Below are 27629 nucleotides of genomic sequence, written 5' to 3' on the forward strand. Positions count from 1 at the left end.
TAAAAAACTGTTTACTGAAAAGTTCTTTAAGAACATAGAGAAACAAATCACAAAACTCAGAGGAACAGTAAAGAGCAGCTGCAAACAACCATTTCATGAGGACCTGCCACCAATGAGTACAGATGGAGGAGAGGGGAAAACAAGAGAGCAAAGAGAAGAGATGAGATTGAGGAAGGGAGAAAATGAAAACACTTCCTAAGAAGCAGTGAACTTTCTGAGCGTGATAACAATGAGAGCGAGAAGGACAGAGGCTCCGAGGAACACCGCGATGACGATAGCTGTGATGGCACCTGGCCCCAGCACAACTGAGAACAGAAATAATACAACTGTCAATCACACACCATATCATAAACGTAGCAATGTTCTACTTTTACCGTATTCAATGACTGCAGAAGGATTCATTAACAAGCCATTTCTGAACCAGTAAATATAAACACACTCTATTTTAGTAAGTATGTGAACATGTAAAGGTAAATAACTTTACCTTCCTCATCCAAGGTTACTAAATGTGTACTGTCCTCATAGTCAATGTTTTCTGTCGTGTCCTGGTAAGGGACTTTTGTTGTCACATCGATGGCTCCAGCACCGGATAGTGTGTCCTGGTTATCATTCTGCAGTGTAGGGGAGGAATCAGCCACCGTTTCTGATGGAAGACAAAAAAATGAAGGTGCACGGAATCAAAACAATATATTTAGTTTGAGAATGTTTTTAAGCTATTTTCACAAAAATCATTTCAAAACGGAAAGGCAACCAACATGAAAAGAACATCAAAATCTAGATGTTAGCAGCAGATCCTTTAAGTCCTGTAAGTTGCGAGGTGGGGCCTCCACGGATCGGACTTGTTTGTTTAGCACATCCCACAGATGCTCGATTGGATTGAGATCTGGAGAATCTGGAGGCCAAGTCAAAACCTCAAACTCGTTGTTGTGCTCCTCAAACCATTCCTGAACCATTTCTGCTTTGTGGCAGGGCGCATTATCCTGCTGAAAGAGGCCACAGCCACCAGAAAGGCTGTACATGGTCTGCAACAATGCTTAGGTAGGTACGTGTCAAAGTAACATCCACATGCATGGCAGGACCCAAGGTTTCCCAGCAGAACATTGCTTAAGGCATCACAATGTGAGCTGGAAAAGTTTTTTTTCTTTTTTCTGAACATCAGGGAATGCTTAGGTCTACAAAGTGGCAAATGTTAGTCACATTATGTCTCAATGACTCAATGGGCGTCTTTATGGAGGATTAGCACTCGCTCCTCACTATGGCATCCTGTCCTGCATGTTCCTCCCTTCTTCTTCTCCTCACATCTCTCACTGACATTCCACATCTCCCACAGGCATAGAACAGCCATGCGACTTTTCTCACCTACATCATACTCACTGAGCACAAAGCCCATTTCCTATCTTAAAGCTTGCCCACCAATCCCAAAGTGCACCTTTTGGACAAAGGTTCTGACCTCAAAATGAAGGGACAAAGACAGACAGAGTGAACATGGATAAACAGTGGAATATAGCCTGACCCTGTTTTAGCAAACCAATGTCATGGGTCAAAACAAACCCATAAAGCAGACACTCATGAGTACTCGTTTGTGCATTGAAAGCACAATTAGGTTTCGGAAATATAGGTGTATACATGCAGCGACAACATATACCAAATTTTCATGCAAATAAACATGCTAAAATATTCTAAATCTTAAATAAAAGGTTAATATGTAGAGTCAGCGAGCTGGGGATGGCCATCGTATTTTTGATCATAAAAATAGGTAAATAATCGCTACAAGTATGAATACTTGAAAAACAGGAAAAAAGTCGGCACACCAATGCTCCAAAAAAACCCGTAAAAAGTCTTATATTATAAAAATATAAGACTCGGTGTGAGTCTTATATTAAAATGTTTCGCTTATTTTTGGTGTCGACATTTTTCCTGTTTTTCAATAAATTTTTTTTTGGTCGAGCATCCATTTTTGAGCATATTTTTGCTGGTGATGTGCGTGCTTTTGTCTTGATTTTACAAATAAGAATACTAAACAAATAAAAATAAACAAGTAAATAAAAGGACGTATTTAAATAACTAAACAAAAGCTTCAAGTAAGAATACTAAACAAATAAAAAAGTAACTAAATATAAAAAACTAGGATGATACATTTATATAACTAATAGCTACAGGTAAGAATACTAAACAAATAAAAATAAATAATTAAACAAAAGAACCTACAAAGATATATTTAAATAACTAAACAATAGCTACATGTAAGAATAGGAAACAAATGAAAAATAAATAAATAAAAATAACCAAGGAATATATATTTAAATAACTAATAACAGCTACAAGTAAGAATACTAAATAAAGTATAAAAAAAAAAATTATTGAAATAACTAAATAAGGGCTATACAAGTAAGAACAAGCATACAATCAGACAAACATAACAGAGTGCTCATTTATGCACCGAAAGCCCAGTTAGGTTTCAAAAATAGACGTATTTACATGTAGCGGCCACTTATACCACCTTTCCATGGCATTAAACATGCTAAAATGCTCATATTCCACCCTAAATCTTAAAATAAAAGGTTAATATTTGAAGTCATTGAGTTGGGGATGGTCAACATATTTTAGCGTATTTTTAATAATAGTGTGTTTGCTCAGTGAGAGACACACTTTCTGGACTCGAAGCAGGCTGTAGGTACGGCACACCGGGGCGCTAGGCCAGCCATACATCAATGAGCCCTTCACTCGAGGGTACAAAAAGGCGCTTGTGTGGTCAGAAAGGACGGCTTGAGGCAGAGGAACCAACGGCCTAAACACAGCCAGTATACTGCAAGTTAAACAAGCTTGTTTATGAAGCCAGTCTGTGGAAAAGCACGCACCTCGGCGTCAGCATACGCAACCCGTTGATTTGAAAAAGTACACTTTTTTGTCACTTCATGGCCTGCTTAAATATTTATTAAGTACTGCTTAAACATTTGGTGATAGGACAAGGACGTTGTCTCGTTTCTTCTATTTTAACACACAACAGTGAGATGGCAACATGCAGACAGGTGCGTGTGAATGACACAATCCTCCGTGTGTGTGCCCATGTCCTCATCTCACCTTACTCCCGCTAGAGTAAAAAAATACAGAAACGCATTAGGGTATTAAAAGACCTTAATATCCAGTTAACAATATGGTCTAAGAACGTTTTGCTAATGTTCCCATTAAGTTATGGAAATGTTATTTCTGAGTGTTTTCTGAACTTTCATAGCCCCCAGAATATTTTTCTTGGTCACACTTCTCACTATTGGGTCCAATTGTCACTATTAACTAACTATTAACTACGACTTTTGCCTCAATATACTATTAATTACTGCTTGGTAGGTAGTTATTAAGTTATTAAGGGATGTAGAATATGGTCATGCAGAATAAGGCATAAATATGTGCTTTATAAGTACTGATAAACAGCCAATATACTAGTAATATGCTTGATAAAAAACTAGTCATTAATGAGAATTGGACTCTAAACTAAAGTGTTACCTTTTTCTTGTATGAATATCTGAACATGCAATATATCAAAAGAAAGAACAGAGCCTCTGCTTTAAAAAAAAATAAAAAATGTTTTATTCTAGTTTCATGCATTCTTTTTTTTGGGGTAAGTTTAATAAAAAAGCAAAATTTTCAAAAAAAAGCAGAGAATTTTTTTTTTTCAGACCACAAAGTACATAAGCAATGCTTTTTATCAATTGTTTCTGCTACTTTTTTGCCTGTGTTTGGATCCATAGATTCTTTACTCTTTCAGAAGTTGTGTAACAGCGCCCCCTACCATATAACAGTGAAAATACGGAAAGCCAAAAAATCCCGTTAATGCTGTGGGAAGAGTTGTCTCGCCAATTTATGAAAAATTGAGATTATTTAGTATTCTTACTTGTAGCTGTTATTAGTTATTTAAGTATATATTCCTATGTTATTTTTATTTACTTATTTTTCATTTGTTTCCTATTCTTATTTGTAGCTATTGTTAGTATTATTTAAATATATCTTTCTACGTTCGTTTTATTTACTTATTTATTTTTATTTGTTTAGCATTCTTACCTGTAGCTATTAGTTATTCTGTCGGCGAAAGAGTTAAATGTTTAATCCATTTCATCATTCTGCAAACATTATAGGAACGTTACATTTCCATGTTCTCTGAACGTTCTGAAACAAGTATAACATTTAAGAAACGTTAGACAAGCGTTCAACTAAAATGTTTCTGAAAAAACACTCCATGAACGATTTTAAGGACATTTTGATGTTTTAAGGACATTATTAAAGACTGGATAACTTTGAATAAACGTTCTATTAATGTTACTGAAAGAACATTTGTTCATAACTTTGAGAGAACCTTGCCAGAACATTAGCTAACGATTTGAGAACGTTCCGTTAGCTGGGTTAGGGTTGAGCTGGACGATGACACTATTGTCTTCAGTAGAGCTGAATTAAATTTGTTTCATAATTGATCAATTTAGTGACATCGACAGATTGAATCAACATCAACTGAACTGAATCAACATTGAACTGATTTGAGCTGAATAACAACAGTATTGTCTGCTGGAGAGCTGCTTAAAGCTAAATTGAACTAGTTTCTTAATTACCTTTACATAGTTATTGAACTGAATCAACACTGAACTGACTTGAACAGAATAATGATCTTTACAGGGCTGCTTTACAGACCTCAAATTTGAAGTTTGCATCATTGATGCTGTTATTTTCCTGTTTATCACTGGGAAGCTGCTTTGAAACAATCTGTACTTTATAAAGCATTATATAAAGGTAATATAAACTAGTCAACACTGTTCAGTTTTACAGAATTTGTTGTCTTCATGTATGTTGTTTTACCAAATAAAACGTAAAATAAAGCAAAAAATGGCAAATAACATGAAAGTAATACAAGCGAACAGCGGTTATGGTTGAGAGGAAGCAGCATGGATTAAAAGTCATCCCATTACACCTAAATTCAAAGTTGACTCTTCAGCAGAGCATGTAAAAGTAAATCTTTTGAAATTATTGTAATGCAAAAAAGGCTTTTAATATCTTCAGTGAATTCAAAGATTAAAAAAGAGAGTTCTTCCTCCACAAATTCTGTTCTGTACTGGAAGTGTATCAAAACAGACAGTGACATCATGATCATCCAGACTTTTGGAACCATTTCTGCTGCCATGACATCAATGCAAATAAGTTCACATTAGAAATATCAAGCAAATGCTCCATCGCCACTTCCTTCTGGGTCTTGAATGTGTAATAAAAAGGAATTACATCATGTTTTCTGGCTGGAAAGTCGGAGTTTATCTTAAACTTATTTTCTCCTACTTTATGAGCAGGTTTGTGATTTTAATATATCTTTTGGAAGGTACTATTTTAAAGATGATGGTTGAAAAAGGCAACTGTTTTTAAAATGCAATTCTAATTTTAAAAAAACTGCTTTTTTTCTTTGGTTTGTACAAATGAACTTAGCTGTATACATGCCTTGTTTTCCCCAAGAGTCCAACAAACTAACTCTTTGTCTTTGTACGCAATGAACCCAAGACTAAATTCAGGTTCAACACCTGGATGTGAAAAAGAGAAGGTCTGAGTCACCGAAGACAGTGTGACGTTTCAGTCTGCAAGAGTCTCGCTGTAAAGACTTGATCCTGGGATTGGTTCAGTGAAACATTTCAATTATGTAATTTTGGTTTGCTTTATAATAACACCTTTTTACAATAATGAGCTAACCCTTTTTGTCTGTTTTCATTTTGTTGCCCATTGAAATGATCCTAGCATTTAGGAAATTTAAGCAAATGTTCATTAAAATAGTTTCTGCTATTCAGTTTTGAAGGTTTCTCATGCTCAGCAATGGCTATTGAAAAAAGGGGCCTTGCAAAACCAAGAGGGTCAACATGGCGAGAATGACACGTATGCACAATTAGAGATTTCAGAGATGAGGTTTTTCTGAACCTTCATCAACATGGGCTCAGAAAGACACTGATTTACACACCTACAAGTCAAGAAGCAACAAAATTCTCACTAAAACTGACAGAAACTCAATTTCTCACTCATAGTCACCAGTCAATCAGAATTATTCACTTATCAAAACCCATTTAACCTTTAATAACTCAACACATTTATGAGAAGTCCATCATTGTTTAGATGGGAAGATAGTGATGTTACCTGTCTGCACAAGAGCCATGCAGATGGCCAGAGCGGTAATGAAGACGAGCCGAGATAAAGTGCTGGAACTGCTGCTGACACCCATGGTTCCTGGTTCTGTTCACCGATCCTAGACTGGTACGTTAATGAAAGAACACAGAGAGGAAGTGAGAGACTGAGTGAGAGAGGTAGGGGTAGCTGGATTTAGGTGGGAGGACTCTGTATGGACAGTGCAGACTTTTGTCAACTCTTCTGGTAACTGCCCACCTTCTTCAAACCCAGCAAAGTCTTTCCACTCCTGCAGAACGATGCAGACGGCCTTCATGCCCCAGGCTCCTTTTCTGTAGGATTTAGGATAGAGGTGAGGTGATGATAATTGAGGTGATGACGTAGAGGTGATGACAATTCAATTTTATTACAACTGATGTAATCAAACTGTGTCAGGCATCATGAAATCTGAAGTTTGATCATGATACAGTTGAATTATTTTGCCATGATTCTCAATTAGGGACAATTTATGTAAAAGTGGAATACTGACTGAAAAATGCAAGTATAACATGTAGGGCATTTTAGTTATAATACAAAGTGCAAAGTGAATTGGTGGCTAATTTGTACAATCTCATTTGTAACATCACATTTTCATATGATCTGGTCACTTCCCAGCGATGGTTATGTATAGGAGTAGACATACATGATTACTTTTACTAAAACCCTTACATTTTCGTATGATTCACGTATTAATTCATACAAAATCGCCACCTCGTAAAACAGTTACATCTTGTGAGATCAGGTTGGCTATGACATGAAATACCTCTTCACTTTGCTTTATCCTGTGAATTTGCTTAATAAAATGTTTTAATTAAAGTGTATAGTGTCATTAATTTTATTTTGTAGTAGCTGTTGCTACTCAAAAAAATGAACTTTCACTGTTGTTAGTGTCACTCAAACCATCCTTGTTCACATTACTTAAACTTATTGTAACTACATTAACTTAATTTAACCGAGTTGTCAGCTTTAATTAAGTGTTTGTTCAGTCAACTTAACATTGCTGGGTGAAACACAAATTAATGCTGACAGCTAACTGGGCAGTGGATCCGTAGTTCCCAGCATGCTTTGCAAGGGACTGCATTAGAGGAGAAAGTGTTATTTTTATGTTTTTCAGTAAAAGAAAGATGTTATTGGTTTATGTTAGCGTTTAATGTTCAGTTATGATGGACATTTAGAGGAGTTTCTGTAATGTTTTTGAATTTTGTGGTTACCATTATGCAGAAGAGTGGCACATGTGTTTAGGCTGTGAGCCTCATGTATGCAGGGATGGAATTCCTGCTCTCAATTCAGTTTGTTCAATGAGTTATTTTTTAAGTGCATTTTGTAGAGCAAAGTTAAATTAATAAGGTAGATTAAGTCAATAAATGTGTTCTCACCTTGCATAATAAACATAACATTAAGTAAACTGCACATAAATATTATCTAACAGACAAATTCAAATGATTTTTATTTACTCAAAGAAATTTTGTCAGCTTTACTTGAATTTCTTTTGTTCATACAACTAATGTCGCCAATGTTGTACAAATGACTCAATATAGTTGTGAGGAACTACTTGACACTTCTTTTAAATCCAACAGTTTTTTTTTTTTTTGAGTGAAGGCTGAAGAGATTACATACGCCTCATAACTTTTTTTGCTTTTTTAAAATCCGTGACAAGTTTTTCCTGCAAGGCTTTTTTCCACCCTGCCACCAAACTCTTCAACTGAAGTTATGTTATGGAGACATGAACTGAGTATATAGTACATATCAATATTGGTCTTAGATGCCGAGTCCCCCTTCATAAACACCAGACAGACGCTGAACAGTTTCTGAAGGGTCTCTTTGGCCTCGACGAGACCATTTTCACACAACACTGTGGATTAATCATTGAATTTGCCAGCTTTATGCATCTCAAAGAACCAATTAAGGGAATATTTCACGTTAAATACAAGTTTAATAATATTTAATAATAATTAAACTCAACTCTGATCTTGCAGTTTGTAAATTAAATAAATCTTATATAAACTTTCATGACAGTATTGTCATATTAACACGATACAACATTTTGTGACTTGTAGCTGTACTTCTTTTGTGTTAAAGTTTGCATTTTAACATTTATTCTGGTGCAGTGCCTTTGACAGTGTAAATCATTTTTACTCGTTTATAAATGATGCATTAAAGAAAGCATTTCCTGTGGTTATTAGGAAACAATTCCAGGATTAGACAATCTTGAAGTATGTAAATATTAGTAGGATTTTTTTCTTCTTTTTAAATAATATGGCTTCATATAAAGAGATACTGATAGCCAATTAAAACCGAGAAGAGAACCAGAAAAATGTATACTGCACTTCCACTTTAAATACACCAGGCCTGGAAATCAACTTTAAAATTCCCAGAAATTTCCAGGTTTTCCATAAACATGGGATCTGTATGGTGCAAATTTGTAAACGGCAACTTGGGTAAACATTTGCAAGCAGACTTTGCACAACCCTGCTTTGTTCATTAGGAGTAAGGGCGTGCAGAACAGTCCACATAAGAGACTGTTTGATTTATTTGTTGTACTGTAATAAAAAAAAAAAGTATGACTCCATTGGTTCATCATTTCCATATATTATAATACAGATGCAGAATTGAAAGTTTATTCTTTAAACAGCCTAGTATTTTACAAAGAAATGGATAAGTGTCTGGAACTTTCAAACATGTCCTTAAAACAGGACACTGTTGATGACATTTCCTCGAGTCCTTTATTGTTTTCGACGTCCGTCAACATGGGGGCAGCAAAGCGGGAGAGGAGAGAAGGGAAGAAAATGGAAAACACTAAAAGAATGAGGGAAGGAGCAAATAAATTAAAAAAGGAAGTTGTAATGGGGATAATACATAATATTTTTTTCCTCTGCACTCCTTATATTCATGCTTAAAGAAACATCAGTTGGGAGATGAGCATGATCGTGAGCAGACGCTATCGGTTGACTCCTCTCCTGCAGATGCAAGCCTCTCTCTTCCTTTAATCAGGGCTGAATGTTTTTGGTTCTTTTCGTGGCCGTGGGGCAGCGCTGTTATTGCAACTGTGGTTTCCTCTGGATTAGGGAGGAAGAAAAACTTGCTGCCCCGAATCTACTCCAAATCAGAGAATTGGCAATACAAAAAAGAAAAAAAGAAAAAGAAACAGAAAAGAGGAAAAAGTTTGAGGGGAATACAAGGGCAGCTGTTCAGAAGGGAAACAGTCGGTAGGGGGAGCCTGTTGATCAGCAGCCTCAAAAGTCTTCCACGGTCTCAATCTCGCCCATGTTGAGTCTCTCAGATGAGGCATTGACAGAAAAACCTGCAGACACATTTGGAAAAGGATAAACATTAGAGGGAGGGAAAAATATTTTGCATACAGAAAAATTTATTTTAAATTTTATAATTAATAATTATAATTAGAGATAATTCATTTTTTGATTCTTCCCCAATTCTTCCTCTAAATTCTCATTGTATGTGTGTTTATGTGTGTGCGTATTGTCCAGATGCATTACAGTGTAAAGAAATCAGAATTATCACCCTGTAAAAAAAAAAAAAAAAAAAAAAATTATATATATATATATATATATAAAAATAAAAAATGTGTGTGTCAAGCGATTCAATTTTTTTTTATCTAATTACATGGTGGTGATTAATCTAATCGTACATCAAATTTGGCAGAGAAATTACCCACAAAAGATTATTTTATAAGTCATTGTGTAAAGCGTCAAATATTACAAAAAGTAGATTCAAAAAGAAATTTTATTTGATTCAACATAGAATTTATTACACATTTTTGGACCATCAGGTTGAGTAAATGATGACTGAATTTTTTTATTTTTGGGTGAACTATATATTTTTTATTAATATGGAAATATGATATTTATTTATTTTTTAAAGAAATTATACTCTAAATAAGAAACTAAAACTGCCAGCAAGTGGTGGTTTAATTCTGGTCATTCTGGTGGTCTAATTAATTATTTTTGTTCAAACAGCTGATTCATTCAGGAGAAGTATTTTGTCTAAAATAACACCATTAACTTATTAAAATTTAGATTTCTCTGATCTACATATGTGCATTTTAAGACGTTTGAAGGCCAAAAAAATTGGACAATTATAACTTTAGAATCTCTCCTTGTCATTATCATCTCCTCTATTTTTTTCCCATCTCCTTTGTCTCTTCTGCTCCTAACGCTGAGCTTTGACCGATAGTCTTTTCATTTTCATCTGTGTCAGTACAGACACTCAGTTGATGTTTTTTAAATCATTTTCTTAGAGAAGTTAATTGACTGAAGGCTACCAGGAAAGCTAGGTAACTAAGTTTATTAAATTAATTCACAATATGTCCATTTATTATTAATCATGTGCCTAATATATGACATATACACACTATTGTTTGAATTCTAATTGGCTGGATGGTGTGCATTAAAACCATTCAATGTACAGGTAATTCCAGTCAGATTAATCACAATTTAATTCAAATAAATGCTATAATTCAATCAAATAAATGTAATCTTACACACAAGATGTGTATACTCCAGTGTTGGGGAGTAGTTAACTACATGTAGCGGCGCTACTAGTTTAACTACATTTTTCAGTAGCTTGTATGTAGTTCAGCTACTTTTAAAATAGTGTAGCTTTTCCAGTAGTTAACTACATTTTCCAGCAAGTATCGGTGTAGCGCGACCAAAAGCTACAAGCTACTTTCTGTTTTGCGTTCTGACGAGCTCGTCTTCAGCATCTTCAGATCACGAACTAACATCGTGCATTACCGCCATCTATTGTTATATAACGCATCTTGCGGCTTTATCCGTTCATTGGCAATTCATCGAGAAGAGATCGCCTGATGATTATGTAAGGACAAAGCATCCGTCAACTTTTTGAGAACAAAATCGCGTTATAGCTTAGTGCGCTTATCACACGGCTTATCTAATAAAATCAGTTGCTCGGATATAAGAACGTTCACGTAAGAAGCGCATGATTCGCGTCTCAAAGCTGCATATAACTGCATGCTGTGAGTTTAACCTGCATTTTTCTGTGTATCCAATTTAAGTTCCGGTTCGGTTTACGTGCAGGTCCGGTTCCAGAATCAAATCGTTGAGGGTGCTTATGAAATAAGTGATGGTATTATTATAATAAAGTGCAGATGTAATGTGTAAACAAAGGCTCCACCATAATAAGAATAGCAATGTATAGTGAGACATTTAAGATTAAGTAATTTTACAAATAATTGGAATAAAATTTCAAAAATATTGATAAAAAAAATTCTAATATTTTTCTAGTCTGCATTTACATTGCTTATTCTTATTCTTATTATTGCATATTTTTGTCCCGTGTTATGGTTATGGTAGCAATTTTGAGCATGAATCCTGCATTTATATGTAGAAATCACTTCTGAAACTGCAGAGTGCAATTGGTGGTCGGTCCTCTCATAGCATGAAAAACTAAATTTATATTAAAATTCTGAACGTATTATATATAAAGCGTGCAAAGAGAGTCAGTGTGAGATATAGGCTACATTTGAGTGTTGTATCTTTTGATAAAGTTTACAAAATAAATAAAACAGTACGCTTTGAAATCATAATTGTAGTGCGTTGCTTTGTTTTAAACTCTAAACATCTTACTTAAACATTCTTCATGAACAGTTATCCAGTTATTTGTAATAAGCTATGTCATTAAAAAAAAATTTTTTTTAAAAAAATAAATAAAAGTAGTTTCAATGTAGCTAGCTACTTTTTGATAGTAACTTGTAGTGTAGCCAACTACTTTTTCAAAAGGGTAGCTTGACAGTAGTTTTAACTACTTTAATGTATGAGTAGCTTGTAGCTTGTCAAACTACAGTTTCAGAGTAGCTTCCCCAACACTGGTATACTCCATGTCTGATGTAAAGTGGGCAGAATGCTAGATCTAATCAGCCATAACTGACAAAAATGACCGTCATTTTTATCCTTGTGGTCAAATATTGTGCTGCAGCTTTAACTTGTCAATGCTGGCAAATGACCATAATATAAACTAGATAATCAATGGCTAGCCGTGAATTAAATGATTTTAATGCACGCCGCTTTGTGTCAGGGGGTTCTTTGCCTCCACTTTGTGCATTAAAACAGTTGAATGCACAGCTAGCCATGGATTATCCATTACAAATACTGTATATATAAATAAATGTGTAAATGTCAACAAGCAACAAATTTGTGGTTTTTATTAAAATCTACTGACCTAATTTTAATCAAATCAAACTGCTCTGACAGCCATCATGATTAACTTATGTGCGGCTCAATAACATGCTGTTAGGTTTTAACGAATTGAACTTCAGTTCACAGGAATTCAAACTTCACTGATGAGTAATTTCCCTGCAGATCATATCAAGTTTTAGAAAGACAACAGTTTGTTGAATGAATGACTTCGCCGACACTAACCTAGAAGGCTTGGGTCAGCCCGTACCATCTTCTGTTTCTTTTTCTTCTTTCCAGAAGTGACTGTCTCAAAACGCTGATGCTGCTGTTGCTGCTGCTGTTGTTGTTGTTGGTGCAAGACTGACTGTGACACTTGGCTCATTCCCCACACGGAGTCCTAAGACACAAACACGGGAAGTTCAGCAGCAAATTGACATGTGCACACCCGTGTTAGTTTCGTTGATGTATGATGTGTGATGATAATTTTCTCCACACAGAAAGCAGCTTCTCAGTCAGGGTGCTAAATTGAGCTCTCTTTCGAGTCTTTACAGGCTTGAAAGGACAAATACACACAAAATTATTTCAAAATAATATGTTTTTAGAGTATTCAGGTAAAAACAGTTGGTCATATCTTAAGTATACGTAAACAGTTTGGAGAATATCGGATGTGTATCAGTATGTTGGATTCGTGCATTCAGCCTTAAAGTGACAGCAGACTAAAAGCCGCTGCTGTCTGTCATTAATGTTAATCAAACAAAGAAAATCACTTACTGCTCTTTACTGAATAACTTTAATAGCTTTAATAAGATTAATCTATATTTAATTTATACAAACAAATATGTCTGAAAGAATGAAGAATGTTTTATGCAAGTTATTATAAAGAATGCAGATTTCATTAATTAAAAAGAAGACCATGTTCTTGTTTCTTTAAGAGAAGTGGTTACATTTCATTTTAACATAAATAAAGACATGTTATATGTCACAGCAGTTAAATATGTATCTGTATTGCATGTTCAAACCTTAATATCATTCATATTAACAGGTTAATGGATGTTTTCTCCAGGAGTATATACTGAGTTTGGTAATTTTAGAGAAATATTTAAGTGATGCATTACAATTTAACTAAACCCATTAGATTTTAGTCGACTAAATCTACTGTAGATTGAGTTGACTAAAACTAGACAATCTAAAACAATTCAGATGACTAAAATGACTAAAACTTAACGTCATTTTAGTCCAAAGACTATGACTAAAACTAAACTTAAAATTTGCTGTCAAAATCAACACTGGCGCACACACGCAAACGAACCTGCTGTTTTTGCTGCTGGCCCTGCTGAGGTTTTTGCTGGTTAGCATTCTGTTTGGCACGCCGCTCCAGGAACTGCTTGGCGAAGTCCTTGGCCTGTGGAGTGTCGCCCAGGTAGGCTCGCACGTAGTCATGTACCTCGTACGGCGAGTCCACTTCCTTCAGGAAGGATGCAAAGGTGGGAACTGTGGAAAGAGTGAAAGACTGATGAATTTCAGAAAGCTACATTGTCTTTCAATCACACATTTTAAGAGGTTATGTATGATACATGATTTTTTTGTTTGCAATGTACTTTTTCATTACCATATTACAAGCCAAATTTTTGTACACACACTGGTGGTTTTCAAAGTACAATGAACTTTCATGTCAAAAGAAAAAAAAGATGCTTTAAAAAGAGGACGTCTGGAACGCCTCGATTGTACAGTAGTCTTGAGTTTTCTCAAGAGAACATACATTTTACAATATTCCTCATTTAAATCATTCCCACCAAGGGCATATGCAAAAAAGAAAAAAGAAAAAGAAAAAGGGGGGACAGAGACAGGAACTAAACAGAGCGAACAATGTGAAATACGTGAAAAATAATGTTTCTTAGAAATTCAAGCATGAAAAACTATACTAGTAGATCTCAAAAACAAAATGAAGACTTTGCAAAAGGTAATAATAACATGACCCTAGTAACATCAGAAGCTACATTCGGTGTATACAATGACAACAAAACATTCTCATGAAAAAAAGGGGAAACAGGGGGAGGGAAGTGGTTTGCGGGAAGAATTATCTGTGCATCTTTTGCGCATTAAACAAACGCAAAGATGGTTGAGTGAGATAGACGAGTGTGTGCCAGTGACTCACCATCGAGATTATTGGCTGTGTTGAGAGTGTGAAGAGTCTGTTCACACCACTGCATAAAGCCATCCTGATTCTTATTGGCTCCCTGGAACAGTTTCAGTAGCTTCTCTTCCTCCTCCACCTTTTTACTTGCTTTAACACTGCTGCTATTACTGCATCACATATTGTTTTACAAAATACAATAAGGAAATGACACAAAAAGCAGTTTTGCACACTGGAACTAGTTAGCATACTAAAGTCTGAGGTTATACATTTTAGAGCAATAGAAAGAAATTATTATGTGTTGGTGGTTTACCTGAGGTTAGCGTTGCCCTTATTTTTCTGATTGTGGCTCTTGCGTGTGGCCTGAGGCGGGCCGGCCTCCTTTACTGCTTCATCCCAGAAGCCAATATTAGAGTTCTGAGCGTCACCCCAGACACTGCTATCCATCATCCAGTTCGAGCCCACATTATTGACAGAACCCCACACCGATGTACTGAGAGCCTAGATGGAGAAAGAGAGAGGTCACGCAATCTATTTTAAACCAATGTATTTAGAGCAGATTTTCAGGGTTTCTGCAGGGTTTTTTTTTCCATCAAATGTAAATATGTAAAAGCAACACTATGTCCATAGAGAACAAACCCATTAAATCTAAAAATAAATCATAAGTCTCAGACTCTTTTACTTAATTAAACAGGCATACATTCAACTTAAAAACAGGGTAACTGCAAGTTTAAAATACTCTTTCAGTCAATATATGTGAATATGTACTAATATGTGACCCTGGACCACAAAACCAGTCATAAGTCACTTGGGTATATTTGTAGCAAGTCAACAATACATTTTATGGGTCAAAATTAGGATATTAAGTAAAGATCATGTTCCATTTAAGATATTTTGTAAATTTCCTGCCTTAAATATATATAAAAAAAATCAATTTTTGTGAGTGGATTTGCATTGCTAAGGACTTCATTTGGACAACTTTAAAGGCGATTTTCTCAATATTTAGATTTTCTTGCACCCTCAGATTCCAGATTTTCAAATAGTTGTATCTCAGCCAAATATCCTAACAAACCATACATCAATGGAAAGCTTATTTATTCAGCTTTCAGATGATGTATAAATCTCACTTTTAAAGAAATTGACCCTTATGACTGGTTTTGTGGTCCAGGGTCACATATATCAATTCATTTGAATTAGAGCTTGATTGATATAAAATAAAAATATTATTGGGCTAATACTAGTAAAATTTATATACTGAATTCAATTTCCCTATTCTTTCCTTCCTGTTACAGGGCAGCCAAAGCCACAAGAGTTTACATTAAATTAAATGTCAGATGCATTTTATCAAAAAAAAAAAAAAAGAAAAGAAAGAAAAAGAAAGAAAGAAAGAAAGAAAGAAAAAGAAAGAAAGAAAAAGAAAGAAAGAAAGAAAGAAAGAAAGAAAGAAAGAAAGAAAGAAAGAAAGAAAGAAAGAAAGAAAGAAAGAAAGAAAGAAAGAAAGAAAGAAAGAAAGAAAGAAAGATTTATGCATAATGTAGAACTTTCATTTATAAACAAACTGGGACAGGGTTCCCACTCTTTTTCAGCGATCATTTTCCAGGACATTTTCAATTTTACAACAATGGGAATAAAAGACTGGAATTACGCCCTAAAGTAATATATTGCTCTCTAAGTCTTTAAAAGGTGTACCTACAGTTTATTGCCATGATTTAACTATAAAGTCAGTTTTTAATATGAGCTCTTAATCATACATTATGACTATGGAAGATTGTTTCTGCTAACAGAATAACAAATAAAAAAGGTAATTATGACTTACTTTTTATCTCGCTATTCTTTTTCTCGCAATTGTGATTTGATATTCGCAATTGCAAGATATAAAGTCAGAATTGGGTGACAGAAACTCGCAATTCTGTCTTTTGCTCGCAATTGCAAGTTTATATCTCACAATTCTAAGAAAAAAAGTAAGAATTGCAAGATATAAACTGTCAAACGCCAGAAAAAAGTAATAATAGCGAGAAAAAAAGGTCAGAATTGCATGATATAAACTCACAATTATGTAAACTTGCAATTGCAAGCATTTTTTTTTTTTTTAGAATTGTGAGATAAAAAGTTGCAATTAGGCTACCTTTATTATTTTTTATTCAGAGGTGGAATAAAGATTCCATAGTTTATTGTCATTACTTAACTACTGATGCACATATCTATTTTTTTGGCAGTAAGTTTTGGAAGATCATTATCTGTGCAAGGTGGATATTTTAGGATAAGTGATGGACTAAAAATAAACTCCCACACCTTACAGCTAGATTCCGGAAGATAAATTCTTCAAAAAGTGGTACAAGAGGATGTGGTGCTGGTCCTTCAAGAGTCACTCTCAATCTGTCTGTCTATAAAGCCTATAAAAATCTGTCTTCTTGTATTTTACTACAATTCAAGTATGTGACTCATACTGTGGTGGTCATTTTTTAGGATTCTTTACTTAATCTAAGTCTCTAAGATCCTGACACCTTGCACTTCTGGAGACTGCAGGTAGGTTGCAGTTCTGGAAAATGGTGTCGCTGAAGACTAAAGGGTTTCTGATGGTTTCACACTTAATTCTTCACCTCAATTCTTAATTCTTTTGCAGTTAACGTGTCTTTTCTTCTCCACCTGTTTTCGTCTGACCCTGCTGACCCAATGAGCATTTCAGTGTCCAATGGTCATACTTTAACTGCAATTTCTAGTATTTTATTAGTATTGCATCCTTCTTGTGGGCATTTAATGATTTTTCACTTTTCAGTCTGAAATAAATCTCTTTTTGGCTAATTTAATCTATAAAAGAAAACCAGCCTTCATAATTATATATCACTTTTAAATGACTAAATACAAAATTAATAGTAGTTATTAAGGCTTATTGGTTTGGAATTGGTAAAATTATGCATTTAAGCAGTTAATAAAATACTATAACAATATAATAACTGCTGCAAGTGGCAACCCAAGACTAAACATCATCACTGAAAATACTACTCTCACGTGTCAAATCTCAGCATTCCAGAACGTCGCACGTTCTGCAACTAATGGTGATTGTTTTAGGCCAGTGATAAACTCTTTGTTCTCGACTAAAGAAAAACCCAAGAACTTTTTTAAAAATTATTTTCCAGGCCAACAACAAGATTTTCCAGGACATTTTACATTTTCTCTAATCTTCCATATGTTTTCCAGGACTGAAAAATGTGTCATAAATTTTCCAGGTTTTCAAGGACGAGTGGGAACCCTGTGGGACTCTTATTCTGAAATATGTCTATGGTTTACAACTGGCAGCTGCTCATTCCAAAAAAGGACTCCCTAAAACATTATGCAAATCATAGCCTTTTGAAGTTTAATCATCATGTTAGGCTTTATAGCAATTCCTGTTTTTCCATCCCCAAATTTAAGACATCCTAAAATGATAATTAAGCATTTAGTAGGGGTGTAACGATACGCTCAGGTCACGATACGGTACGTATCTCGATACGGAGTTCACGATACGATACGTATCACGATATTTTGAACAAAATGAAATTCAAACAAGATTTATTAAAAAAAACGAACAAATTTCAATAATTTTCCTTGTTGTACATACAAGATCACATTTCAATAAAATAAATATAACATTTTAATAAAAACCTTCTGTATTCAAATTAACAGTTGAATACGGCTGTCTGTCACTGAAAAAAATGTTAAATTTAACATGAACTTAGAATTATGAATAGGGGCCGTTCACAAATCGCGTCTAAAAATGTGTGGAAGGCGCGGCTGCACCTCTTCTCCTTTCCAAAGCGCTTGCACTCCTGTGGCATCGGTCGTTGCTATGCAACCATGAACTGAGCTCTCCAAGAGGATCAGGATGTTTCTGCAAAGGATAAATGATTTCTAGCCCTTGCATTAGTTTATATTGATGGAGATAAGATACAAAAACCACCATGTACAGCTATGATCAGCTGTTCGACTGAGCTTTTGATGTTTTGTTACAGAAAGGCCATAGCTGATCGGTTGATTCTTGTCACACGACCTGCGGTGCGCTTGCGGCATTCTGAGAAGTCGAGAATTGCATGCGCGTTGCGACCGCGTTGATCCCATTATGAGCGCGACTGCCGCGCGGCTACATTTGAAAATAATAACTGACTTGCACGCGGAAAAGACGCAATATGTGAACGGCCCCACAGAACTTCTTAAAGCAAAGCATCGCAAGCGTCTTTTGCTTTTCTGTGAGCACAGCTGTTGCTGTGCACTGCGGTGAAAGAAAGCCACAACTTTTCTCACGCAACCATGCAAGAGACTGACATGAGAAACGTTTAAACCTCATTACACCCCTAATACTTATAGTACTTTAAAAATGTGGTAGCATTGGATCTGGACAGGAAGGATAACTCTGGGAGTTAGAAGGGGTGTGTCGCGATTCTGCCTTCTCACATCGCAATACAGGTTCGTGGACCTGCGTATCGCGATTTCTGTTTCATATCGCATATCGTTACAGCCCTAGCATTTAGTTATACCATTTAAAATGAAGACTTGTAACCTTAAGTTTGATCAAATTTATTTTAATCAAAATTATTTGTGCTACAAACCAGTGCGTTTACGATAACAATAACAAATTTAAAATATTATGATAATAAATAGCAGTTTGAAATTTGCAGAATAACGGACTGCTCTTGTATATCTAAAATAAAAGTTAGGGTTAGGGTTAGTGGATGACACCAGAAGCTTACATTCAAGTCACAAATGACCATACCCACTCTTACGTTAAAAGGTAGCTAATTGCATCAGAATGTGTGTAACTCACCACTCGGTTCTGCTGAGTGACGGTTGAGTGTTGCTGCAGCTGCTGTTGTAGCTGCTGCTGCTGTTGTTGTTGTTGTTGTTGCTGTTGCTGCTGCTGCTGCTGCTGTTGTTGCTGCTGTTCCTTTCGCTGTTTCATCTGCTGCGCTTCCTCTCTCTGGATCTCCAGCAGGGACTTGGTGGCTGCTGGCTGCTTGGCCACACTGCCCCAACCTGAGAGCTTGGCCTGAGGTTGCTGCTGCTGCTGGGCCCTCTGGAGCTCCTGCTGTTGTCGTCTCTGCTGTAGGAAAAATGAACACAGATAAATGAGAAAAAAAAAAAAAAGAAAGCGTTCTCTATGAAGTGGTTTTTGCCTCCTGCTTGGTCACATGGGAACCTGTTGAAAGCTTGGTCACATGAGAAAGCTTGAGTTGGGGAAGAATCCCAGGCATACCTCCTCTCGTGCTTGTCGTTCTCTCTCCTCCTCCAGTTTCTGGATTTCAGCAAGCGACAGGGCATTCTGAGATTGAGACAGGGTGTTTGCTGTGGTCGACTGCTGGCCCCACTTGGAGGATGAAGGAAGCTGGCAATATAGACACGAAAAAAATAAATAAATAACTGTTCAGTCAGACAGTCAAAAAAAAAAGGAAAAAAAAAAAAAAAGAAAAGAAAAAATAGGTGGTATTTTCAGGTTATGCACCAACCATGTTACCATCATAAATTCCCTTTTGTAAAATATTTTTGTGATCTGCTAAGCACAAATAAGGAAAACCTATTCATAATAACTATACAACAACATAATAATATTAATAATTCATTACTTCTAATTATTATATTTATATTTACATTTTTATAATACACAATCACATTGAATTTATTTAAATAATAAAAATTTAAGGCAAAAATTCAATGATAAAAATCTAAAATTATATTGCAATTGCAATAATACTATTGCACTGTAAAAATGTAATAGTAACAATAGTTATTTCTAATTACTTTTTGTAATTATATTTATTTACAACTGTATTTAAATACTCAAAATCATGTTATTTAAAGTATAAAAATTGAATCAAATGTATAACTACTGCAATAATTCCATTGAGATGTAAATACATTATTTATATAAAAAAATAAATAAATAAAAACAGTAAAATTACAATAATATTATTTATGGCTGCTTTAAATTCTTTGACTCCAAATAATAAACTGTAGAGCTTTTATTTTGGCTGAAAACCGCAGGGAGACCTTAAAGCTTCTCTTTTGTTGACAGATTTATAAACAATTCTCATTACAGATTTAGATGATTTTAGATGGTTGGCGAGATGGTAAACATGCATGAAATACATGTATTTGCTTAAATCTGAGGGAAAAAATGCTGCGTTTCAATTCACAGGCCCAAATAATCCAAATAAATATGGAAAAATCACTTCCATGAATAATGGATTATCTATCAATCTATATCAAAATGACATCCTTTCAGGAACTGAACTCTACAAAGACAGTAAATATACGCTCTGCAGGATTTTTCACCTTCATCTGTGCGAGCTGCTGTTGTTGCTGCTGCTGCTGCAGTCGACGGAGCGCCTCCTGCTGCTGCTGCCGCTGCCTCTGTAGCTCCTGCTGCCTCTGCGCCTCCTGCTCTCTCCTCTTCTGCTCCTCCTGCTGTTGCCTTGCCAATGCAGCTGCTGCAGCCGCTGCCTCCTCTTCTAGCCTCTTCTCTTCCTCACGCCGCCTCTGAGCTTCCAGTTCTTCCTGTTTCCGCCGCTCCTCTTCCTGCTGGAACAAAAATAATGAACAAAAGAATCAATAACAGCACTATACCACACCAAATGTCATCTCAGCTAATATTGCCAAACTGACCAATCTCAGAAGAACCAAGTCATTTGTGGTAGAATAAATCCATGCATTAGTGATTGTACCATGGTTAATTGCTGATCTTAGTTCCGACACAAAACTTTATAAAATATCAAATATCAAAATAACATGAACTAACAATGAACAATCCTTCTACAGCATTTATTAATCTTAGTTTGTTAATTTCAGCATTTACTAATTATTAAAATCAGAAGTTGTATTTGTTAACATTAGTTGATGCACTGTGAACTAGCATGAACAAACTATGAATTACTGTATTTTCATTAACATTCAAGACTATAAATACTGTAACAAATATATTACTCATTGTTAGTTACCCACACTTGTGGTCTTAGCCACTTAAGAGCACGTGTACGCGACAGGAAGTGAGTACACAAGTCCCATATCTTTAAAATGCCAAAGTGCAGTGCCCTTAATGCACACTAAATCCGCACTATCCGAAGCGGTATTCAAGGCTAAGCGTATCCCGTCATGCATTATGTTCGGGAACTCAAATGCCCTGAAATCACGAGATGTTGAGGAAAGTTAAAAGTTAATTCCACTGCCTATTAATTAGATATAACATATAATTTGGTAGTAAATTGGTGCAAAGATGAGTAGGCTGTGTATTTTTTACAACATTTCCAACTGCTTTTTATCACTTAATTAGAAGCACCATAATTTTAAAATCGTGTCTTCTGTTAGTTACATAGCGACCACTGAACAGACATTTAGAAGTTTATTTTAAAATGCAAAGTACTGAAATAAAAAAAAAAGCTCTGTAAACACTTGCATTTTTTTTGCAACATATAATTGTGTCCCATCGGGTAATGAAAAGTTCTATACACTTGCAGTCCTCATGCCTACTTGAACACTTGGGCCAAATACAGGAAATACATCATGTAAGTAGACAAGTGGTCAAGTAATATAGTTAATTATATTGTACATAATTTGGCACTGAACGGGAAAACACGAAAGGCGCCGGACGCTAACTAGCAAACACACTTGCGCTGTGCCTTGCGCATTGCACCGGGTGTATTATAGGGTCCTAAGACTTTTTTATAAATGTTGTACATTTCACCTGTTCATTCAAAATACCAATTTTAAAAACTTTTGGCCTAAACAAGTCTATTTCTCCAAACTTAGTTATTGGTAATGACCCAACAAATGCTATTTTACAAATTTTTTGAATATGGCTAAATCAATTTGATTTCGGATCCATATTATAATTAATATTCATAAGCAGGCAAGTCTCACCTGCTTGCGGAGGAATTCTTCCCTTTGTCTCCTCTCTTCCTCTTCTCTCCTCCTTTCCTCCAGCCGACGGAGGGCCTCCTCCTGAGCTAACCTTTCCTCCTCTTCTTTCTTTCGCCGCTGCGCGGCCTCCTGCTCCCGCTGCCTTTGGAGAGCCTCCTCCTACAGAAGAGACCGCTTTTTTTTTTATATCACAGCTTTTTATACATATTAGGGGTGGGGAAATTGATTCACAAATTTAAAAAAATTGATTTTCTTTATTCTTTTCATTATGAATGAAGCTTATTTGACGACAAAAGTGCCTATTTTAATGGCACAAATCAAGCTTTTCTTTCAATCTTGCCGCCTCTTATGTGTATAGCTATTTTTTTTTTTTTTTTTTACATACAAGCAGCATGTTCATCTTCCAAAAGATTTGCATCCCTAATATATAAACCAAAAATCATTAACATTAACATTAACTAGGTGTGTGAATGTCAGTGTGCCATTTCCTTTAATGAAAGCACATAAAGAACATGCTTGAACAGCAATCAAAAGTGCCACGTGAATATGCACGAGAAATGCATGCTTAACACTAGCACTACCGGAATTCTATAACTACTAGAACTGCCAATAGCGGTCATTTTGACTGTTCATACCAGACAGCAGTGAATGTCATTTTTGTCATGTTATATTTACTTCAAAGCTTCTATGGTCATTTTTTATGAAAAATGTGGGGTAATTTAAGCATACATAATATAATATGTTTGTGATATTATTGTGTAAGAGCTACTAGACCTCCCACAAAAGTGCATGCCGCAATTTGCTTTCCGCAATCAATGTTCTCAAGCAAGGATAAAACCTCAGTGACAGTCATTTTCTTTCTTGTTGCCATTTTGACGGTAAAGCTAAGTTTTAGCTTAGCAAAAGCATACAAAACTGCCAGAGAAAAGTTGCTAGGCAACAGCTACGCACATCTTTAACGGCGGGAAAAAGCGCTGAGGAGATACAACGCCTGTAATATGTGCGGTCAAATTGACCGCTATGGCCATTCAAGGTAGAAATACTCAGAACTCTTTTGTGTTTTGTAATTTTAATAAAATAACAATGTTAAAATAAAATTTACATTAATTTAAGAAAAGTCATGAAACTGTAGTTATATGGGTTTTATTTCAACAAAGTTATTACATTGCAAATCTTTTAAAACGGTCAAAATGACTGCCTTGGTAGTTCTAGTGTTAAAGCAAAAAAGCTCTCATTCACCTCTATGGTACCATTTTTTTTAATTGCAGAGCTTTTTATTTGAAACTCCGCACCAGTCATTACATAGTTCTCTTATCTACTGACCTGCTTACGGCGGGCCAGCTCTTCTTCCTCTAAACGTTTCCTCTCCTCCTCCTGTCTGGCACGCAGTGCCTCTTCCAGTCGCTTCCTCTCCTCCTCTTCCCTTTTGGCCCGAATCTCCGCCTCCCGTCTCTCCATTTCAAGCTTTAGAGCAGAAAAGACCATTTAAGAAGAAAATAAAACAATATTTACATTTACAAAATGAAACTCCTGTATCAGTGCAATGGTATCAGAAATTTTACATCACAACTCTTATCTTTCTCACCTTCAAAGCTTTGGCTTTCTCCAGCTGCATCTGTTCAATGGAAGACGCTTGAGGCATGGAGTCTAGAGGCAGATCCCATACGCTACTCCCTTCCCATGCTAAAAAAAAAAACACAAACAGACTTCCAATAAGAATGTAATATGATTACTCAATTTGACTGACAGAGATTTACAAACATAATTACAAGTCTTATCTGTGAGTCATCAATGTTTTATGTTACATAAAAGAGCATGAATATTGTGAATGTAAACACAAAATATGATAGCAAAAGCCACCGTTCCTCTTAAAATAAAAAAAAACAACTGTCAAATGCCATGTTTCTCTTCTGCTTGATTGGCATCTATTCAGCTGAGTCAAATCACTTGCAACAGGGTTATACCACGAGACAAGCATGAGTCATATCCAAAACTAAACGAGTGGCGCGTTACTGTAAGTGAGAGTAGAAAACAAGCACACCACACACACAAACACACAATACAAGAGCTGCAGGAAAACCACAGCACTTTTTCCATTTAAAGCTAGTGTGGCGCTCTTGACTCAACTGTTGAACTAATGAGTTGAGGAATTCTTGACAACAAACAAAATGAAGTGAAAAAAACTGCAACCATCAATTCTAAAACATCTGAAAGTTTGAGACACAGATGAATGCATAAACTGACTCAAGAATGTGGGGGTGGGTCTAGATATTCAAAAATATGCCTCTTAACATATTTTAGACTAGGAAAATGTACATTTCCAGTTCTAAATATGTCCATGTTCTGATCTTATAATGCTTAGCAGAGCAGATATCGAAGCTGACGTACTGCTGGGAGTGGTGGGCTGCATGTTTGGAGAACAGGATGCCTGAGTGGAAGGGTTCTGCATTTCCCAAACAGATCCCGAGTCTGGAACGGACATGGAACGTGTGACGGGAGGTAAGAGGCTCTGTTGCGGCTCTGATGTTCTGCAAGGGCACACAAATCAAACTGTGAGATGGTGTCACAGACGCTCAACCGCAATACCAATGCAGTGTATCACACTTCCCACGCAATGCATTAATATGCTACTGTCCTTTGTTTGCCCTGATGAATGTGTGATTCTGACAGGGTTGCTGAAATCAAAAGCAAATGAATCTCACCTGATCTTGAGCGCCTGATGGAGGAGAAGATTGAGCTGCTGCTGTTGAGGAGGAGGAGCGGCAGAGCTTAAAACTTTCTGCTGAGCCAGAGCATACTGTTGCCTAGAGGACAAGAGAGAGTCTTAACTTTTGTTCTCATATTTAAAACTTTTTACATGTTACATGATTTATAATGTTTCTAACTGATTTTGATTTGATCTAAATGCTGTTCTTTTAAATCTTCACAATTGCGATATAAAGTCAGAATTAGCGATGGGCCGATACCACAATTTTGGCTTCGGTACAGTACCTCAATCTAATACCGGTATATGGGTATTAAATCGATACCATACAGAGTCTAAATTTTGGCCTGAGTATTGCGCATAATTTTACTAATTCTCGCAGGTTTCACGTTTACAAAGTGGGAAATTACCACAAATGTTTATTAGCAAATGAATCAACAAAGTAATCAAATCAGTAATTGGTTAACACTTATAGTACACTTGAACCCATAGTGTACTACAAGTGGTAACTAAATACTTTCTAAATACAGAGATAGTATATTAAAAGCACATTTAGTTCATATTCATGGTGTTTCAAAATAGCACAGTTGAGTTCAATTACAAGTACTAATGAAGAATCTTTAGTATATTAAGTACAAAATTAGTGCGGGAAAATATAGCACTAAGTATAGGCCTATATGCGCGCTGTGATACAACACTCTCGTGCGCGTTTCGGACAACTGACAGAAATCACTTGCCCGCATCTTTTTAAACCTTGCCAATTTGAACATCCAAGCAATTTTATCATTCAGTAGCAACGTTCTTGGGAGCTCTTTGAGAGATGGTTTCTTTGCACTGAACCAACAATCACACACACACACACACACACACACACAAGCTGCCTGTATAGAGCTTGTGCATTCCGAATTGAGTTGTTTTACCAAATACACACAAAATTGTCAAAAAAATTTCCGTCTTAGTGAGTATTCACATAAACACAGTCGGTTATGTCTGTGATTTTAAAAAGTTTAATAGTATCATCGCATGTGTAGTAGTGTAAATGTGTAAAGTTACAAACGCAAATAACGTTAATTAATCGCATGGATCATATTTACCTATTTAATGTATTAATAGTGACTATTCAGTGTTATTTTACATTTGATTACTTTATTTAATTTCTTTAACTAGCATCCCTGAATACTGTTAGAACTACCTAAACTTGTACAAATATTAAGAGATCTAAACATCATTGGTTCAAACGCAAGCTGGAGCTTTCATGTTATCTTAATGTTATGATCTTATGTAACTTACGTGCATTGATATAAAATGTATAAATTTGATCGTTTGAATGATGCACTGACCTGTCGATCTCGTCTTGTAAGTCAGGATGAGCAAGTGACAGGTGCTTGGCAAGGTTTGATGGTTCTTCATCATTTTTATAAGCAAAGTAATTCCAAATTATGCCTCTACTGATGTCATTATTAATTACTTTTGGGCGTGTTGAGTGTGATTCAACTGCTTTATCCATTTCATTCCTCTATGTTGTCACATTTGCCGGTTTCGTGTCAGTTTGGGTAGCACACTGCCACCTAGCGGTGAACTTTGGAACAGCAGCATATACCAAAATGAGCAAAATCATAATATCGTACGGTTGAAAATAAAATATATACCGGTATTTTCCCAGTACCGGTATACCGCGTACCCCAGTCAGAATTGCGAGTTATAAAGTCAGAATCGCAAGATATAAAGTCAGAATTGACTGAACGGAGATTATATCTCAATTCATTATAAGATGCAAAAGTGAGTTTATATCACGCAATTCTGACTTTATAAAAACTTGCAATTGAAAAAAAATTCAGAATTCCGAATGTGTCATATATATGTGTCATAATTCTGACTTTATATCATTACAGAGTTTAGGACAGAACTGCCTGACAACAGACGAGTGGAATGAAGGATTTTTTTAACCAATTAATTTTTGATGTTCTTTCTGTTTGTGCAAAAAAAAAGGAAAAAAAAAGAAAAAGACTTCATCGTTTGCCATCATACCTGAGTAAGTACTGATATTGCAGCTGCTGTAGCTGATACATATTTAGAGCATTAATCTCCTGTTGTCTCTTCATCCTCTCTTGATCTGGATCTCCCTATATACAGACAAACACACATAAAACTTTTAGGATGCTGAGCAACAGGGGAAGAAGTCTTATCAGATAATTGAGTCTCTTTACCAGTATGGGAGGTAGTGTGGGGCCGGGTGTAAAGGGCACTCGCCCCCACAACTTAATCATCTCTCCAAGGGGCTGGAACATCTCGTCACATCCTCGCTTCACCTGCAAGGTCATGGTGAAATAGCCAGCCTGAAACCACTCAGACATCTCCTGATTATTAAATGGTCCTGTGAGAAGACAGACAGACTAGGGTCACTGAAAGTGGCTATTTAGAGTAACACAGTAACATTTTGAATTCTCTGCAGTTGGAAGGCTTCATCACAGGCAAGGGGAAAAAGTTGTATGCTCTTTGAAAAGCATTCAAGGTACAGGTTTTAACATTCATGGCACAGATTTAATAATAAGGCATTGAGTAATTTCTAGTTGAGTAC

General features: G+C 35.8%; 2 protein-coding genes across 5 annotated transcripts in view; both read right to left on the reverse strand.

Moving 5' to 3' along the window:
• Positions 1 to 6518, reverse strand: snorc (secondary ossification center associated regulator of chondrocyte maturation). The gene is made up of 4 exons (XM_067364200.1): positions 6397 to 6518; positions 6151 to 6264; positions 485 to 643; positions 1 to 305 (listed from the first exon to the last, which is right to left on the reverse strand). The coding sequence occupies exons 2-4, from the start codon at positions 6233 to 6235 to the stop codon at positions 196 to 198; spliced, it is 354 nt and encodes a 117-aa protein (XP_067220301.1). The 5' UTR covers positions 6236 to 6264; positions 6397 to 6518; the 3' UTR covers positions 1 to 195.
• Positions 6519 to 9071: 2553 nt separating this feature from the next.
• The window catches only part of gigyf2 (GRB10 interacting GYF protein 2), a 30622-nt gene continuing 12064 nt past the window's right edge, over positions 9072 to 27629 (reverse strand). For 2 of the 4 annotated variants that reach the window (XM_067362401.1, XM_067362398.1), the window contains exons 15-29: positions 27259 to 27425; positions 27080 to 27174; positions 25050 to 25151; positions 24736 to 24875; positions 23933 to 24030; positions 23671 to 23811; positions 22348 to 22506; positions 20767 to 21012; positions 19691 to 19819; positions 19262 to 19537; positions 14777 to 14964; positions 14485 to 14633; positions 13639 to 13820; positions 12573 to 12726; positions 9072 to 9478 (exon numbers count right to left, since the gene is read on the reverse strand). In XM_067362401.1, coding sequence (XP_067218502.1) covers positions 9411 to 9478; positions 12573 to 12726; positions 13639 to 13820; positions 14485 to 14633; positions 14777 to 14964; positions 19262 to 19537; positions 19691 to 19819; positions 20767 to 21012; positions 22348 to 22506; positions 23671 to 23811; positions 23933 to 24030; positions 24736 to 24875; positions 25050 to 25151; positions 27080 to 27174; positions 27259 to 27425 — 2294 coding nt within the window. In that variant the 3' untranslated portion in view covers positions 9072 to 9410. The remainder of the gene's footprint in view (positions 9479 to 12572; positions 12727 to 13638; positions 13821 to 14484; positions 14634 to 14776; positions 14965 to 19261; positions 19538 to 19690; positions 19820 to 20766; positions 21013 to 22347; positions 22507 to 23670; positions 23812 to 23932; positions 24031 to 24735; positions 24876 to 25049; positions 25152 to 27079; positions 27175 to 27258; positions 27426 to 27629) is intronic. The other 2 variants (XM_067362399.1, XM_067362402.1) reach the window with 1 other exon arrangement.

The sequence above is a fragment of the Chanodichthys erythropterus genome, chromosome 16 (assembly GCF_024489055.1).
Source record: "Chanodichthys erythropterus isolate Z2021 chromosome 16, ASM2448905v1, whole genome shotgun sequence".
Taxonomy (NCBI): Eukaryota; Metazoa; Chordata; class Actinopteri; order Cypriniformes; family Xenocyprididae; genus Chanodichthys; species Chanodichthys erythropterus.

Excerpts from the sequence above, each read along its gene's own strand:
- snorc (XM_067364200.1), bottom strand. The coding sequence starts at position 6,235 with ATGGGTGTCAGCAGCAGTTCCAGCACTTTATCTCGGCTCGTCTTCATT. Across the intron at positions 644-6,150 it reads CATGGCTCTTGTGCAGACAG|AAACGGTGGCTGATTCCTCC; the intron begins GTAACATCACTA and ends GTCTTCCATCAG. Across the intron at positions 306-484 it reads AGTAACCTTGGATGAGGAAG|TTGTGCTGGGGCCAGGTGCC; the intron begins GTAAAGTTATTT and ends TTCTGTTCTCAG.